We start from the raw sequence: 12,509 nt of genomic DNA, 5'->3' as shown, positions 1-12,509 counted from the left end.
ACATGAAAAGTAAAATTCTTGAAGTTATGATTAAGAATATCCCATATTTCCTTATTATTTTCTGTGTTTTTTTTTAGTAATACCAGTTTCAATTGCAAATATCTCACATTAACAAGAATGGAGTTTACTCATTTTGTGATTAAACTTTTTCAATTGCTCCTGCTAGGGCACTTGGACTAGGCACCTCTTGAGCGATATAGTCCAAGGTTCTTTATCAGATGAGTCACAATTAGTGCTGTTCTTGTTGCAAAAATTTCAAAATTTGGGTCATGATCAGGGTCGCTTCTTTTTGATGCAGTGCTATGTTTTTATTATAAAATATTTCGAACTTTTTGAGTCATGATTATTTGCAAAGAGCTGATATGTGCATGTTATGAATAGTATGCTTACTAATCTACATCACAAGGCCAATGCAGTATTGAATACATAGATGTATACTGCAGCGCACCACAGCTGGTAAAAACATCAAGGAGCAACGCGGGCAATGCATTGTGGAATATAACATTTTGAATTTTTTTGCAGTCATTACTCACTGCACAACTTCACATCTTTTAGCAAGAAAATCATGCAAAGTATTGCAATTTGGATGGCGACCTTAATCTTGCAAAATAACACATTATTTCTTGTCTCACTGTAAAAATTTCAATATTTGGGTCGTGATCCTGATTGAGACCCAAAATAACATTTTATTTTGAGTGCATTGAGAACAGTAGGCCCCCTACCAGTCACAGCTCCACAACTTCACTTTTTGTTGTGGTACAGTAGTGTCATCTAAAATGTACCACTATGAGAAGTTGCTGTCTTGTTATAAACCGAGTGCAGGATTCAATTTCTGTTTCCGCAAGCTACATGGTGTGAATTTCCATGCTAATTGTCAGAACGTCATCCATCCTGTGAAAGTTTGAAGGATGTAGAATGTAGATGCACCACTCCGAGAGAGAGAGGGGAGAGGGAGATGACTTGAAAACCCAGCGAGCAGAGAACGTAGTAATGAGACGGATCATAAGGAGCACGAGGATTCGGGAAAGGGAAGCCGGGGGATAACAGGTGCAGGATGTCACCAATAGCTGTCTCTGTTTCTCTCCGATCGATGCGAGCGAGAACGAGGGGGAGGCGGCCTGAGAATGAGTGTCACTTCCTGCTCTTCTCGTCCCTTTAACCCAACAATTCTCAGAACCCTCCTTTTTTCTCTTGTTCAGTACTGTATCTATTAATTATGATTGTTACTATTAATATGTTAGTGTGTCATATGGCAGAACAATAATTTCACTTTCATTTGAGCCCCTGTTGATTATTATTATTATTATTATTATTATTATTATTATTATTATTATTATTATTATTATTATTATTATTATTATTTATAGTGCGCTTTTCCCACAAGGCCCAAAGCGCTTACAATCAATTTAAAGCATGTATGACAGTTATATGTGTAATTGGATAGATGTTACAGCTACGAATTAGTTGCTACTAAAAAGATGTGTTTTCAAGGCTTTTTTAGGATTATAATTCATTGTTTGTTTTGGTTGCAGAATTGTTTGTTTTGGTGCATGAATGAAATGAATGAGTGAATGAGAATTTTCAGCAGCCTCTTACATAGTTGCAGAATACAAAACAGATTCTGAAATTGGCATCACATTTTAGAAGAGTAAAGTTCTTGTTTCCCTCTCAAATTTGCAATTATTTAGATTTCTTTCTGATTGTGTGCAGTTTGAAGAACTTCAACTAGTTTCATAAATTTTCTCCTATAGGATATCATATGTTGAGAACCAGAGGGCCATTGAGGCAGATTTGGAGGTTATTGAGTTATTGGCATCACATTGTAGAGCTTGATCTCCTGTACATTATGGTTCTATTTTTTTTAATCATTTTAATTTTCAGTAAAATGCTGAAAATAAAAGCCACAAGGGTGCTATTTTACTTGATATTAGGAACATTGCTTATGAATATACCCACTACTGATTAAATAAACTTTTTATTACATGAAAATGTTTTGTTTCATTTTCATTTACACTCAAATCTGAGAATGCAATAGCACCCTCTGGTTCTCAGCCAATGATATATGCAGTAAAATTCAGAGTTGCCAATTTAGTGATGACAGAATGACCATGTCTGCATCAGGATTTACCCAGGATTAAATGGGTTAGCCTCCATTGCTTCTAAAGTCGGATTTCAGACCACGACACCCGACTGGAGAGCATTTCCTAACTGCACACATTGTGCCCATGCAGTCCCACCTCTGCATATGGCATAGCATTATTATTTTAAGGTGGGATGGCAAACAAATTGTGTAAAGAAGAGTTTTGATGCAGCATGATAGTGTTAGTAACAGAAAGTTTATTTTGGAGACAATCTTCTTTTATCTGCAAATGCTCAGTTGTGTAGGCTTGAATATCATAATTATGTCCACAGCTGGTGAAAAAAAAAATCATATATTTTGCTGAAGACTGTACTGAAACTGAAAACTGATAATATTGAATTCAAGTTGCAAACCCAAGATTCATGAATATTTTTCACCATGCAATGACCCAGTTGCATAAAATCTGTGCTTTTATTCAGGCATACAAATGAAATTTAAGTCATATTTGCCGAATTCTGGTCAATTGCAAAAAGGAAAAAAACAAACAAACAAACAAACAAAACAAAACAAAACAAAACAAAATGGAAGTTTACTTTATTGTAAGGTTGTTGTTTTTTCTTTTTAAATATGTGTTTTTAATGTCGGGGGCCATAGCAAATGTGTAAATGTTCAAGGAGCTCTTAGTATATACATGTCTGTTACTCTCTGCTGTAACTTCAATGGAATATAAAGTTAATGTGTGAACAAATGATTTTTTTTTTATATTACTAACTACAAATGAGTGCCATAAAGAATCCAAACGTTCCACATTACAAATAACTGTGGCATTTTCTTTTTTAGAGTGTGCGTGCGTGTGATCTTAGAACTACTCAGTTTTTGATGAATGAAACGATGCTCGTATTCATGCTGATTTTCAAAAAGACATCCAGCTAATAAGTAGTGCCTTTACTTTCTGTTTATCTGTAGATAGAGGCACCTCCTAATTTTTACATCCAGCTGAGCTCTTAACATTTATTAATAAATGAGGACCAAAAAACTTTTCTGAACAGTATTAGCAGTTGCTAGAGTTCAGGAAGTGCAAGTACTTTTGTTACATGCTATTTTAATAGGATTAACCCACTCTTTTCTTTGAAATAAATAGGGAGCTCGTTAACCCGTTGATCATGAGGACGAGTCCTGAGTATGCTCGGGCAGGTGTCTGTGGGAAATGCGTGTTGTAGCAAAATCGGCCCATCCTAAACGGGTTAACTGGTGCTTCACGTAAAATATTCCATGACATGGACATGAAGATATAACCTTTATACATGTACTCTTCATTTCAAGCAGAACAGTGGTCACAGGAAAAAAAAAATCCACAATGCAAACTAATTCTGAAACTCTAGTATCCATCTTTCAGACAAGTCACCTGTGACTTCAATTAGCTTTGATATTTTGTTTTTTGTTTCTATCTTCACAGGAGCTGGAGGCCCTGAACTCAGTGGTTGGTGTCATGGACATGAAGGGTGAGGCTAAGAAGACAGCGATGAGGTTACAACAAATCATCAAACACCTGGAGAGCTTCATCACAGACTACAAACCACCTCCAGAAGAAAGGTAAAGGGTCCAGAAAACTATATGAAGAGTTTAACTTCAACACGGGTTGAGCACCATTTTTAAACATTCTAAATTAAGTCTATTTTCAGATGGAGCAAACTAAAACATTTTCAAGTATACCTCACCTATTGGATAATAACTATTTTTTTTTAATGAAAATATCCCATATTTTCTTATCAAAAAGTTAAAAGTCTTGGGTTTAATCACCAATATCTCAAATTGACAAGAATGGAGTTAATTTGTTTTGCAGTCAAACTCTTTATATATTCACAAACTAAATATCTTATATTTGTCTGGTCACATGATACATTATTACTTGGATTTTATTTTATTTTTTTTTTTGATGGCTCAGTTGGACTTGAAGTAATTGCAAAAAAAAAGGGGGGGTTATAGAGTAAAAGAGTACGGGGGAACAGTCTGTGGAATAGGTCATACATAAAATATACATCTCTCCCCTGCCTTGCTTAGCAATATTATGAAGCAACAACAGAGCATGAGAATCACAAGATGCACACCTCTGTACTCATGTGATAGTAATTTTCATGTCAGATGACATAGAATTGGATCATGGTCTCATATTTGTAGTTTTACACCAATATAGCTTATGTCAGTGAGAGACATTGTCCAAAAGTCTGACACACAAGTCTTGTATAGCCAGATTTGATGAATAAGCAAACAATCTAGATTAACAATTTGACATGTAGATATCAACACGCCTGCATGCATCATCTCTGTAGAGAATGCAAGTTGGTACGAGGTATACATCTGTGTAAATGATGAATGTTAGATTACAAGCAAGAATGATTGATTTCCTACACCCTAATATGCAAATTTAAAAGTACATTTTGGAATACGTGTGTGAAGTCAATTTACCAGTCATGACATCAGAGAGCAAAATGTCTGAATCCTGACTATAGAGGGAGGCATGTCAGAATTTGTATGTGACAGATAAACCATACATTCTCATGTGTTGCCCAAGACTTCAGGTCTCCGTCACTGTCCAGCTCAAAACCCACAAAAAAGTTACAGATTAAGATTCTCTGTAATGTACCAAAATGTCATTTGGGTTGACTGGCTCAAAGTTTGCCATTAATACCTGGGAGAGTTACCTTTTCTCTACATAATGTTAAAATTTTTGGTTGCTTAAAACAAAACCGAAATCAATATTTCAGTATTTTTTCTGGAACATGTTCTTTTCTAACAGGTGCAGTTTTTATTGGGAAATAGAGTATCTTTGCATTGATACTTCTGCACAGCATGCCTGAGTTTCCCTAATCATTACGCCCTCTTTTCTCCCTTTCTTTGAAACTGCATCTCCTAACTCTCTCTTATTTCAGTCACTGTATGAATGGGTTAGGGTGGTCCAATGTTAACAAGTTATGTATCATTTTGAAGCTCAGACATTACTCTTTTTAAACTATGTAGAAAAGTTGAAATTCATTGTGGCCTACTTTTTGTTGGTATTGAGTTGGTCGGTCACATATAATTATATTAGCAAACGTGTTTCAATTACATTCACTAGCCTTTTTCTCATGAAAAAAAAGCAAAACAAATAGAAATGTGTGCCTCTCACATGATTCAATTCACTCTCTTCTTTTTTAGGCCTGAGAGTTCAAGTGGCAATTCTGGTTCCCTCGACACCGATGGCTCGTCAACTGGAGAGCGCCCTCTCAACTCCATGATCGAGAATGGCATCAGTGACCAGAGCAGCATGGACGAGTCAGCATCGACGAAGAACACGACGTCAGACTCCGTTCGGCTGTCTCTCATCTACCGCAACAGCTGGGCGCAGTTTGAGGGCAACGGACCTCGGACGTCATCCGTAGTCAGTTGCAAGGATGGTGAGATCACCAAGCACATTGCCGGCGGCAACGGGAGTGGAGGAGGAGGAGGAGGAGAGGAGAACAGCAAGCTTAGCAACGGGCCCGAAAAGATCACGCTGTCGCCGATCAAAAATGGCCTAACGGACATCTTCCCTCGCAACAGCATCCTGATGAACGGGGATGTGACTGGAGGCCTGGAGACGGTGCCAGAGAGCAAGCTGGAGAACGGGGTGGAGCCCACCGTCGCCAACAGCAACGCTGCCTTCCTGGAGCAACTGGATGCGGATGCCAACGGCAACAAGCCCAGCAACACCCCCACCCCAAACCAGAATGCTCCCAACAATGGGCACACGCCCCTCATATTAGAGGACTCTCTACCACCCCTTCCCCCGCCGCCGCCTCCTCAACTTGGTAAGTGACAGGCATGGTTTAGTTCAGTGGGCTGCCTACAGCATCCGGGGAGAAGAGGTGTGGGAACACATCCCCCTTCTATTTAGAACAAGAAGATTGCGAGCCCTGGCTCAGACAATCCCCTATTTCAAAATTAATCTGCAATCTTCTTGTTACAGGCTGACAATAAGATGTGTTTTAAGGAAAAGAGTAGTTCTGGTACATTTTGTTTCTGCTACAGCAAATATCAATTTCAAATCAGTGGTGACTACATTGCCTAAATAATTAACACATTTCATTGATATAATATCAAAATGTTAACAAATACTGAAAACAATATGATGCCTAGATTTTTCAGTAACAAGTGCTGTGATTGAGCACTCTTTCATTTACCATTTCTCTTCTAAAACTTTTAGCAGAAACTGTAAAAACTTACCACAACTTCTCACTACCTTATCATGATGTACTCCTCATTGTAGCATGCTGGTGGGCAAAACAAGTGGTGTATACATGTGAAGCTAATGTGCATTGTGAAGTGACCAATATAGGCACATGTTTATTCAGCTGTTGGGTTTTGAGACCCCTTCCATGGAATTGTATTATTTCTTTGTTCACCATCCCCATTACCATGAAAGCCTGATTAAGTTGCTAGACACTAATTTTCTTGTTTTTTCATCATCACATTTTCAAACCTCTAAGGTTCCCAATGATATAGAATTTATACTGCTTTATTTAAAAAAAAAAAAACAGTATTGCCACTTTAAGTTTAGAAACAGTCAAGTGTATAGAATATTCACTTAAAATTAATAGGTCCTTTTGATAACATCGTGAAAACTAAAATGTTGAGAAAAGTGAATATCTTATAGCATTATTCGGCTTTGAAATCCATGCAGGTGGTAGGTAGTTTATGCTACATTTCAGACTTTTGATTTTCCCAAAAAAAAAATGTCACTTTCTATTTTTGCTTTCAGCAAAATCAGAGTATTTGACAGTTTTATCAGCTTTAATGTCTGCTACATTATAAGGCCTTGATGGTGACAAGTTACATATATGTACATGTTGGTTCCTGACCTTGCACTGCATCTGTTAATATCATGTTTTCCCTCTCTATCAATTGATGGTAATGATGAGTTTCCTCTTGAAACATGTGTTTTTAGGGTTTTGCATGCATGCATGTTTGGTTTGCTCATATCCCACAGAATGTCATTGACAGTTTATAATGTGTGGTATTGCAAGTTTGCCTGTATTGCATTTCCACCAACCACTATGCTTGACTTCTGTAATGTTTATTCTAGCAAGGTTTGTCTGCAGACAGGGCTATTCCTTGTTATTATCCAGTTTGCAACCTTAATCCTTTGGTTCAAAAGGTTTCCTTTTTATGTCAGTCTTCTCTCATCGGAGGAGGGCGTAAATTTCTCACTATTTCGCATGGGTTTATAGGCAGACAGATTATGGGTGCAGAAGATTAACATGCAGAATAGGGTGATCAAGGAATGATACATGAATATAAAAGGAGAGAAGCACAAATTTTCAACCACTCGCATCCTACATAAGCACAAATTACGCACCAACACATGAAGACTACTGCAGGTAGTTAAAAGATACTTCATGTGCTAAAGGGTCAAGGTAATGGTTCTCATTTGCAAGCTTTCCCCCCTCCAAAAAAAAAAAAGTAAATTAAAAAAAGATAATAATAATAATAATAATAAATCACAAACTCCCTGTGTAGAAGGAAGTTGTGCCTCAGAGTAGCTCACTCCTATTAAAGATGTCATTTGGTTTTGGTAATTTGGAATATCTTTTCAATCTTTTCAGTGTTGATGGGTCTCTTCAGATCACTATGGAGATATAATATACATCTCTGGTTTTGCACATTGATGTTACACAATGATTAATCATATCTTGTTTTTGAAGTGTATACAATGGAATTATTACGTGGGCCGGGGTATATGTCTGTTCAACCTCCACCCCTTTGCAAATGAGGGCTGTATATTTCAGGCACAGCGTGATCTGTAGGCTGCATGCATGATAAGAAATGAAAACATGGTATCAACCTGATGTGTGCAGTTGCAAGGTCATCATTTTTTATACCATTTTTAAATTGGAAAAGTAATATGGACAGGACTGTTTAATGACCTACTGCAACCCAAATTTTTGAAAGTTTGGTATTCTCTTATAGATACCTGATGCATTTTGCCAGAGAAGATGAATTTGTACTCTGGATTTGAGTATCAAATTGCTTTGGGTTTGCAGAATTGTGAATTTTTGAGTTGCACTGGGAATGGGAATGGAAGGGATATCTCTTGTGCATGCAAAAATATGCATGCTCTGCTTAATCTTACTATGCAATCATTCATGTCTTTTGCTTTCTCTGATAAAAACTTATTTATTCAACTTTATTTTGCAGTTATTCTTTTTTTGCAGAACATCACTTTATTGTATTTTTTTTCTCAGGATAGCAAAGCTTGGCCCAACCTGCTCACCTCTTCATCTCATCTCTCGTCCTCCTCTTTGTGACTGTCTGTAATGATATATGCAGGTCTCGACATTGGTAATGGCCCAGGGGCCTAAGGCCACTAAGAATTGGTGTCGGGCCACCAAATTTTCAAAAAGGTGATCTTTTGATGGCCTGATTGGGCAAAGAAAACTATGAAAAAGGATTATTACTTTTTTTTCTTACTTTGGGTCAATATTTTTTTTCAGGCCACCAAAATTTTAAATTTAAAGATTTCAGTGGCCCAAATGGGCCACCAGAGGAACAAAAGTTAGTGTCGAGCCCTGTATATTGGCATGCATGCACTCAACATAATACCTAATGTCCTTTGCCCAGAGGCATGTCTGTGCTCTGATGACATCATCTCACTATTCTCTATATAATTCTTTGTTTCCCTATGTGCGAACGTCATTGGTCAATAGTGGGGATGATATCTATTTTGTGATGACATGCGACCATTCTGCAGAAACTAGTTTTGTGATGTTATTGATGAAGGGGAATGATGCTCATTGGGCTCTGATTTCATCACAACACTTCATAGATTGGTACAGATTTAGTATTTGGACATCATGGGTCACCGATAAGGGTGCCATAATAGCCTACTATTTGTGACATCATAATGCTGTTTTCCAAGATTTAGTATTGTGACATCATCGGTCATAAATAAGGGATCTTAGCAATGCTCTGATGACATCATAGCACTGTTGAAGCATTAGCATCATGACATCATGGTTCAATAACAAGGGTTCCTATCCATGCTTTGATGTCATCTTGCACCGTATTCTTAATTACAATGTATTGTGACATCATTTGTAAACAATAAGGAGACATAGCCATGCTGTAATGACATCATAACAATATTCTGTATAGGTAGGCCCTATGTCTATTACAACATCATTGGCCAATAGTACCCAAGTTATTATGATGTTTTGAAGACCTGATATTGTTCTTTATGAATGAGCATTGTGATATCATAGGTCAACAATAGTGATGCCATTAATATGTGTAATCTGACGTCATTTCCACATTATGCTTCATGAAATGATATTGTGGCATCATTTAGGAACACCAAAGAGGCAAATCTTTTTTCTGATGACACCTTAGTACTGATAGAGTGACATCTTATTTTTGGTGTTCAACGTAGGATGAAAATCTGTGATTTGATTGCATCATTAGCTGCATACTGTGAAATAGTTTTGGGACATTGTTTGTCAACAATAAGGATGCATACGCTGTTAATAGCAAAAGTCTGCTGTAATAACTCAGCACTATTCTGTAGGAAGAAAGAAAATGAAAAGTAGCAAAACAGATGCTGAAAACTGTTTTTGGAATAGTAGCGTACCTAATGGAGTAAGATGGAGTCAACATGGGCCTGAGCTTTCAGTCTTAGCCGAATCTTTGTCAGAGGCAGAATGACAAACATAAAGGGTATACAGATTACAGAAAACACAACAGGCTCAGGCCCCTTTTGACTAAAAAAAAAAAAAGACAAAAAAAAAAAAGACAAAAACAAAAACAAAATGATGGCACTGGTCAATTAGAAAAGTGTCAAGGTATTCTTTGTTTGCATCATAGTATTATTCTTATGAATTAGTACTGTGACATCACTAGTCAGGAGCTTTGATGATGTCAGACCTACACTTTCCTCATAGCACTTGTATTGTGACATCATTGCCTTAACAATGACGATGCATGTCTGTGATGTGATGACATCATAATTCATTGCCAGTCTCATGAATGAGTATTGTGACATCAGTAGTCCATAATGAGAGTGCATTGACTTAAACTGTGAAAAGATTTGATGACACTGTCAATGACACTGTTCTATGCCATCGTTGGTCAACAAGAAGTCTGTTCGAGTCTGTTTAGCAGGATTGGTTTCTGAGGGAGTAGATTTATAGTTACTCTCTGGCTGAGAATACCCCTGACTTTGTGAGACACTGGCTATGTGTGGTCATGAAAATCATCTGCAGGATTTCATAAAACAGCAAGAGCGCCATCTCATGTTGGAAAACGAACAGGGGGGCATTTCATGAAACATTTTGTGAGATATTTTTTCTGATAAACTGTTATAAGCTACTGGAATCCTTGCATGAGATTGGCCAAGAGCAAATTTGTCAGAAAAAAAACCCGGCAAATACCCCCCTCCCCCCCCCCCAAAAAAAAAAAAGGTATTATCTATGCAGCCATTTGATGGAAGCCAAAGTGTCAAAGACAAGAAAGAGAAAATAGAAACTGTAACAGAAATCTGTGGATTCAGAAGGAGGATTTTTCACTGGGTACTAGTACCTTTTTTAGGCGCTGACTCTTTTAAAAATAGTAGACTTCCTGGGTGCAGGTGGATTAAAGATTCAGAGTATGTCATGCAAGGTGTGACTGAGGTAGGATTTCTTCTTTCACAGAAAACTGTTGATGTCATGCTTGCAAATACCAAATTTGCAGGAGTGTGGTTGTATGATGAATATGTGACCACAATGGCTTGCAGATGAAAGTCAGTTTGAATGCACATATGCGATGCATTCAAACCATGCCATGCCATGTTGATCATTAGGACAGAGGATTTACTTCATATTTCCTAGGTCCTTGGATGTCTGGTTTGCTTAGTAGTTTGGCTGTCTGATGGTGTTGTGGATATCATCCAAGCACTTCCATTTGCAAGGAGACATTGAGAGTGTGTGATTCTATCATGATTGCTCTTGAATATTAGTGATAAAATGATTCATATTAACACCTGTTATAAAAGAAATAATCACCTAGTATGTAGATATTCTTAGTCTAGTGTGTAACAGCTCTTTGTTTTTGTTTTTTTGGTGTGTTGTTTTTTTTTTTTGTTTTTTTTTTGGGGGGGGGGGTTGGTTAGATACATTTAGTTGTAAAACCATGGAATGATTTCATCATACAACTCGAACTGGTACTGTGTTGTTTTTCATACATGAGAGAAGTGAATAGTGCTACACAGTTTGTATATACTAGCTTAGAAGGAGACAGGAAGACTTATTGCTAATGGGTGAATGAATAAATGAAAGTTGAAAGTTGATCAGATGAGAAGATACTAAGATAGATATAAAGGGAGATACTAGATAAAAAGAAGGAGAGAGAAACATGTAAGTAGGTAGGTTTCAGGTATATGGATACTGGATGCTAAGCAGAGAGCAGGGTAGGGACCAGATAAACAAGATGTCTTTGCAATCTACTTAGTGAGCCATTGGCACCTGATATTCGTGAAGATGTTTGACAAAGAAATTGTCTTATTTGTCAATCTTAAATTTCAAGATCAACTTAGATTTATGGTAGGTTGTGTGTTACTTAATGATGTTGTAACTTTCATATAAGAATGAAAATTTTTGAGACTTTTCCGTATGGGCATTAGTTAACAAAATAAAATGGGGACAAAGGATTCTGTTTGCAAATTTCGATAACAATTTGAAGTGGATTCTGAAGACATTAGACAGAACTAAAAAGAGAAGCCACCAGCATATCATAATTTCAAGTCAAAGTTCGGTGTAAATTCTTCATGAAACACCCCCTGCTCTCTTTGAAGAAAGAGATTGAAGGATGGACAGAAAGATAGATGGACAGAATTATAAATGACTTCATCTGTAAGTGAGTGTTAGTGTCTCCATATTATTATGGCAACCAGACAACAAGAGTTTCTTGAGTTATGAAGTAGTCATTTCCCATGTGTGTGTGATTTAGCTTCAGGGCGTGTTTTGGTCTGTAGTGTCATCCTATCTCACCCAAACTCTGGGTTAAAGGGAACAAAATGTCCTCTGCCAGTGTATATGCTGGGGCATGAAGGGAACAAAAGGAGCAAATTCCATGAATAAGTATAGAGTCCAACATCCATAAAGAAAATCTGCAACCGCTTTGAGTGTGCATTTTCTTGGCATGTTCAAGTTGCAAAAGAAAATGATCAGAATGGTATGTGTCCCATGCGACTGGAATTTGCTTATTAAGAAAGTTTTATGATGTTACAGTTTTTCGGTGTTGTGATGAAACACCACATGTGTAAATATCATGGCTTCAAAAGCATGCGGTATTACCACTCTGGACCTAACTAAAGAAAAATAGGAGAAAAATTGCAAGATTATTGGCAGTCAAAAGGGCAGAGTAAGAAGACAGAAGAGGT

At 37.2% G+C, this 12,509-nt stretch overlaps 1 protein-coding gene across 1 annotated transcript in view; it reads left to right on the top strand.

The window, feature by feature from the left end:
- Positions 1 to 12,509, top strand: part of LOC140232745 (uncharacterized) — a 112,222-nt gene that overhangs the window by 52,279 nt on the left and 47,434 nt on the right. The window contains exons 9-11 of the mRNA XM_072312862.1: positions 3,537 to 3,673; positions 5,276 to 5,514; positions 5,560 to 5,907. Coding sequence (XP_072168963.1) covers positions 3,537 to 3,673; positions 5,276 to 5,514; positions 5,560 to 5,907 — 724 coding nt within the window. The remainder of the gene's footprint in view (positions 1 to 3,536; positions 3,674 to 5,275; positions 5,515 to 5,559; positions 5,908 to 12,509) is intronic.

Source organism: Diadema setosum, chromosome 9 (assembly GCF_964275005.1).
Source record: "Diadema setosum chromosome 9, eeDiaSeto1, whole genome shotgun sequence".
NCBI classification, from domain to species: domain Eukaryota; kingdom Metazoa; phylum Echinodermata; class Echinoidea; order Diadematoida; family Diadematidae; genus Diadema; species Diadema setosum.
This window is presented reverse-complemented; position numbering and strand designations above follow the sequence as displayed.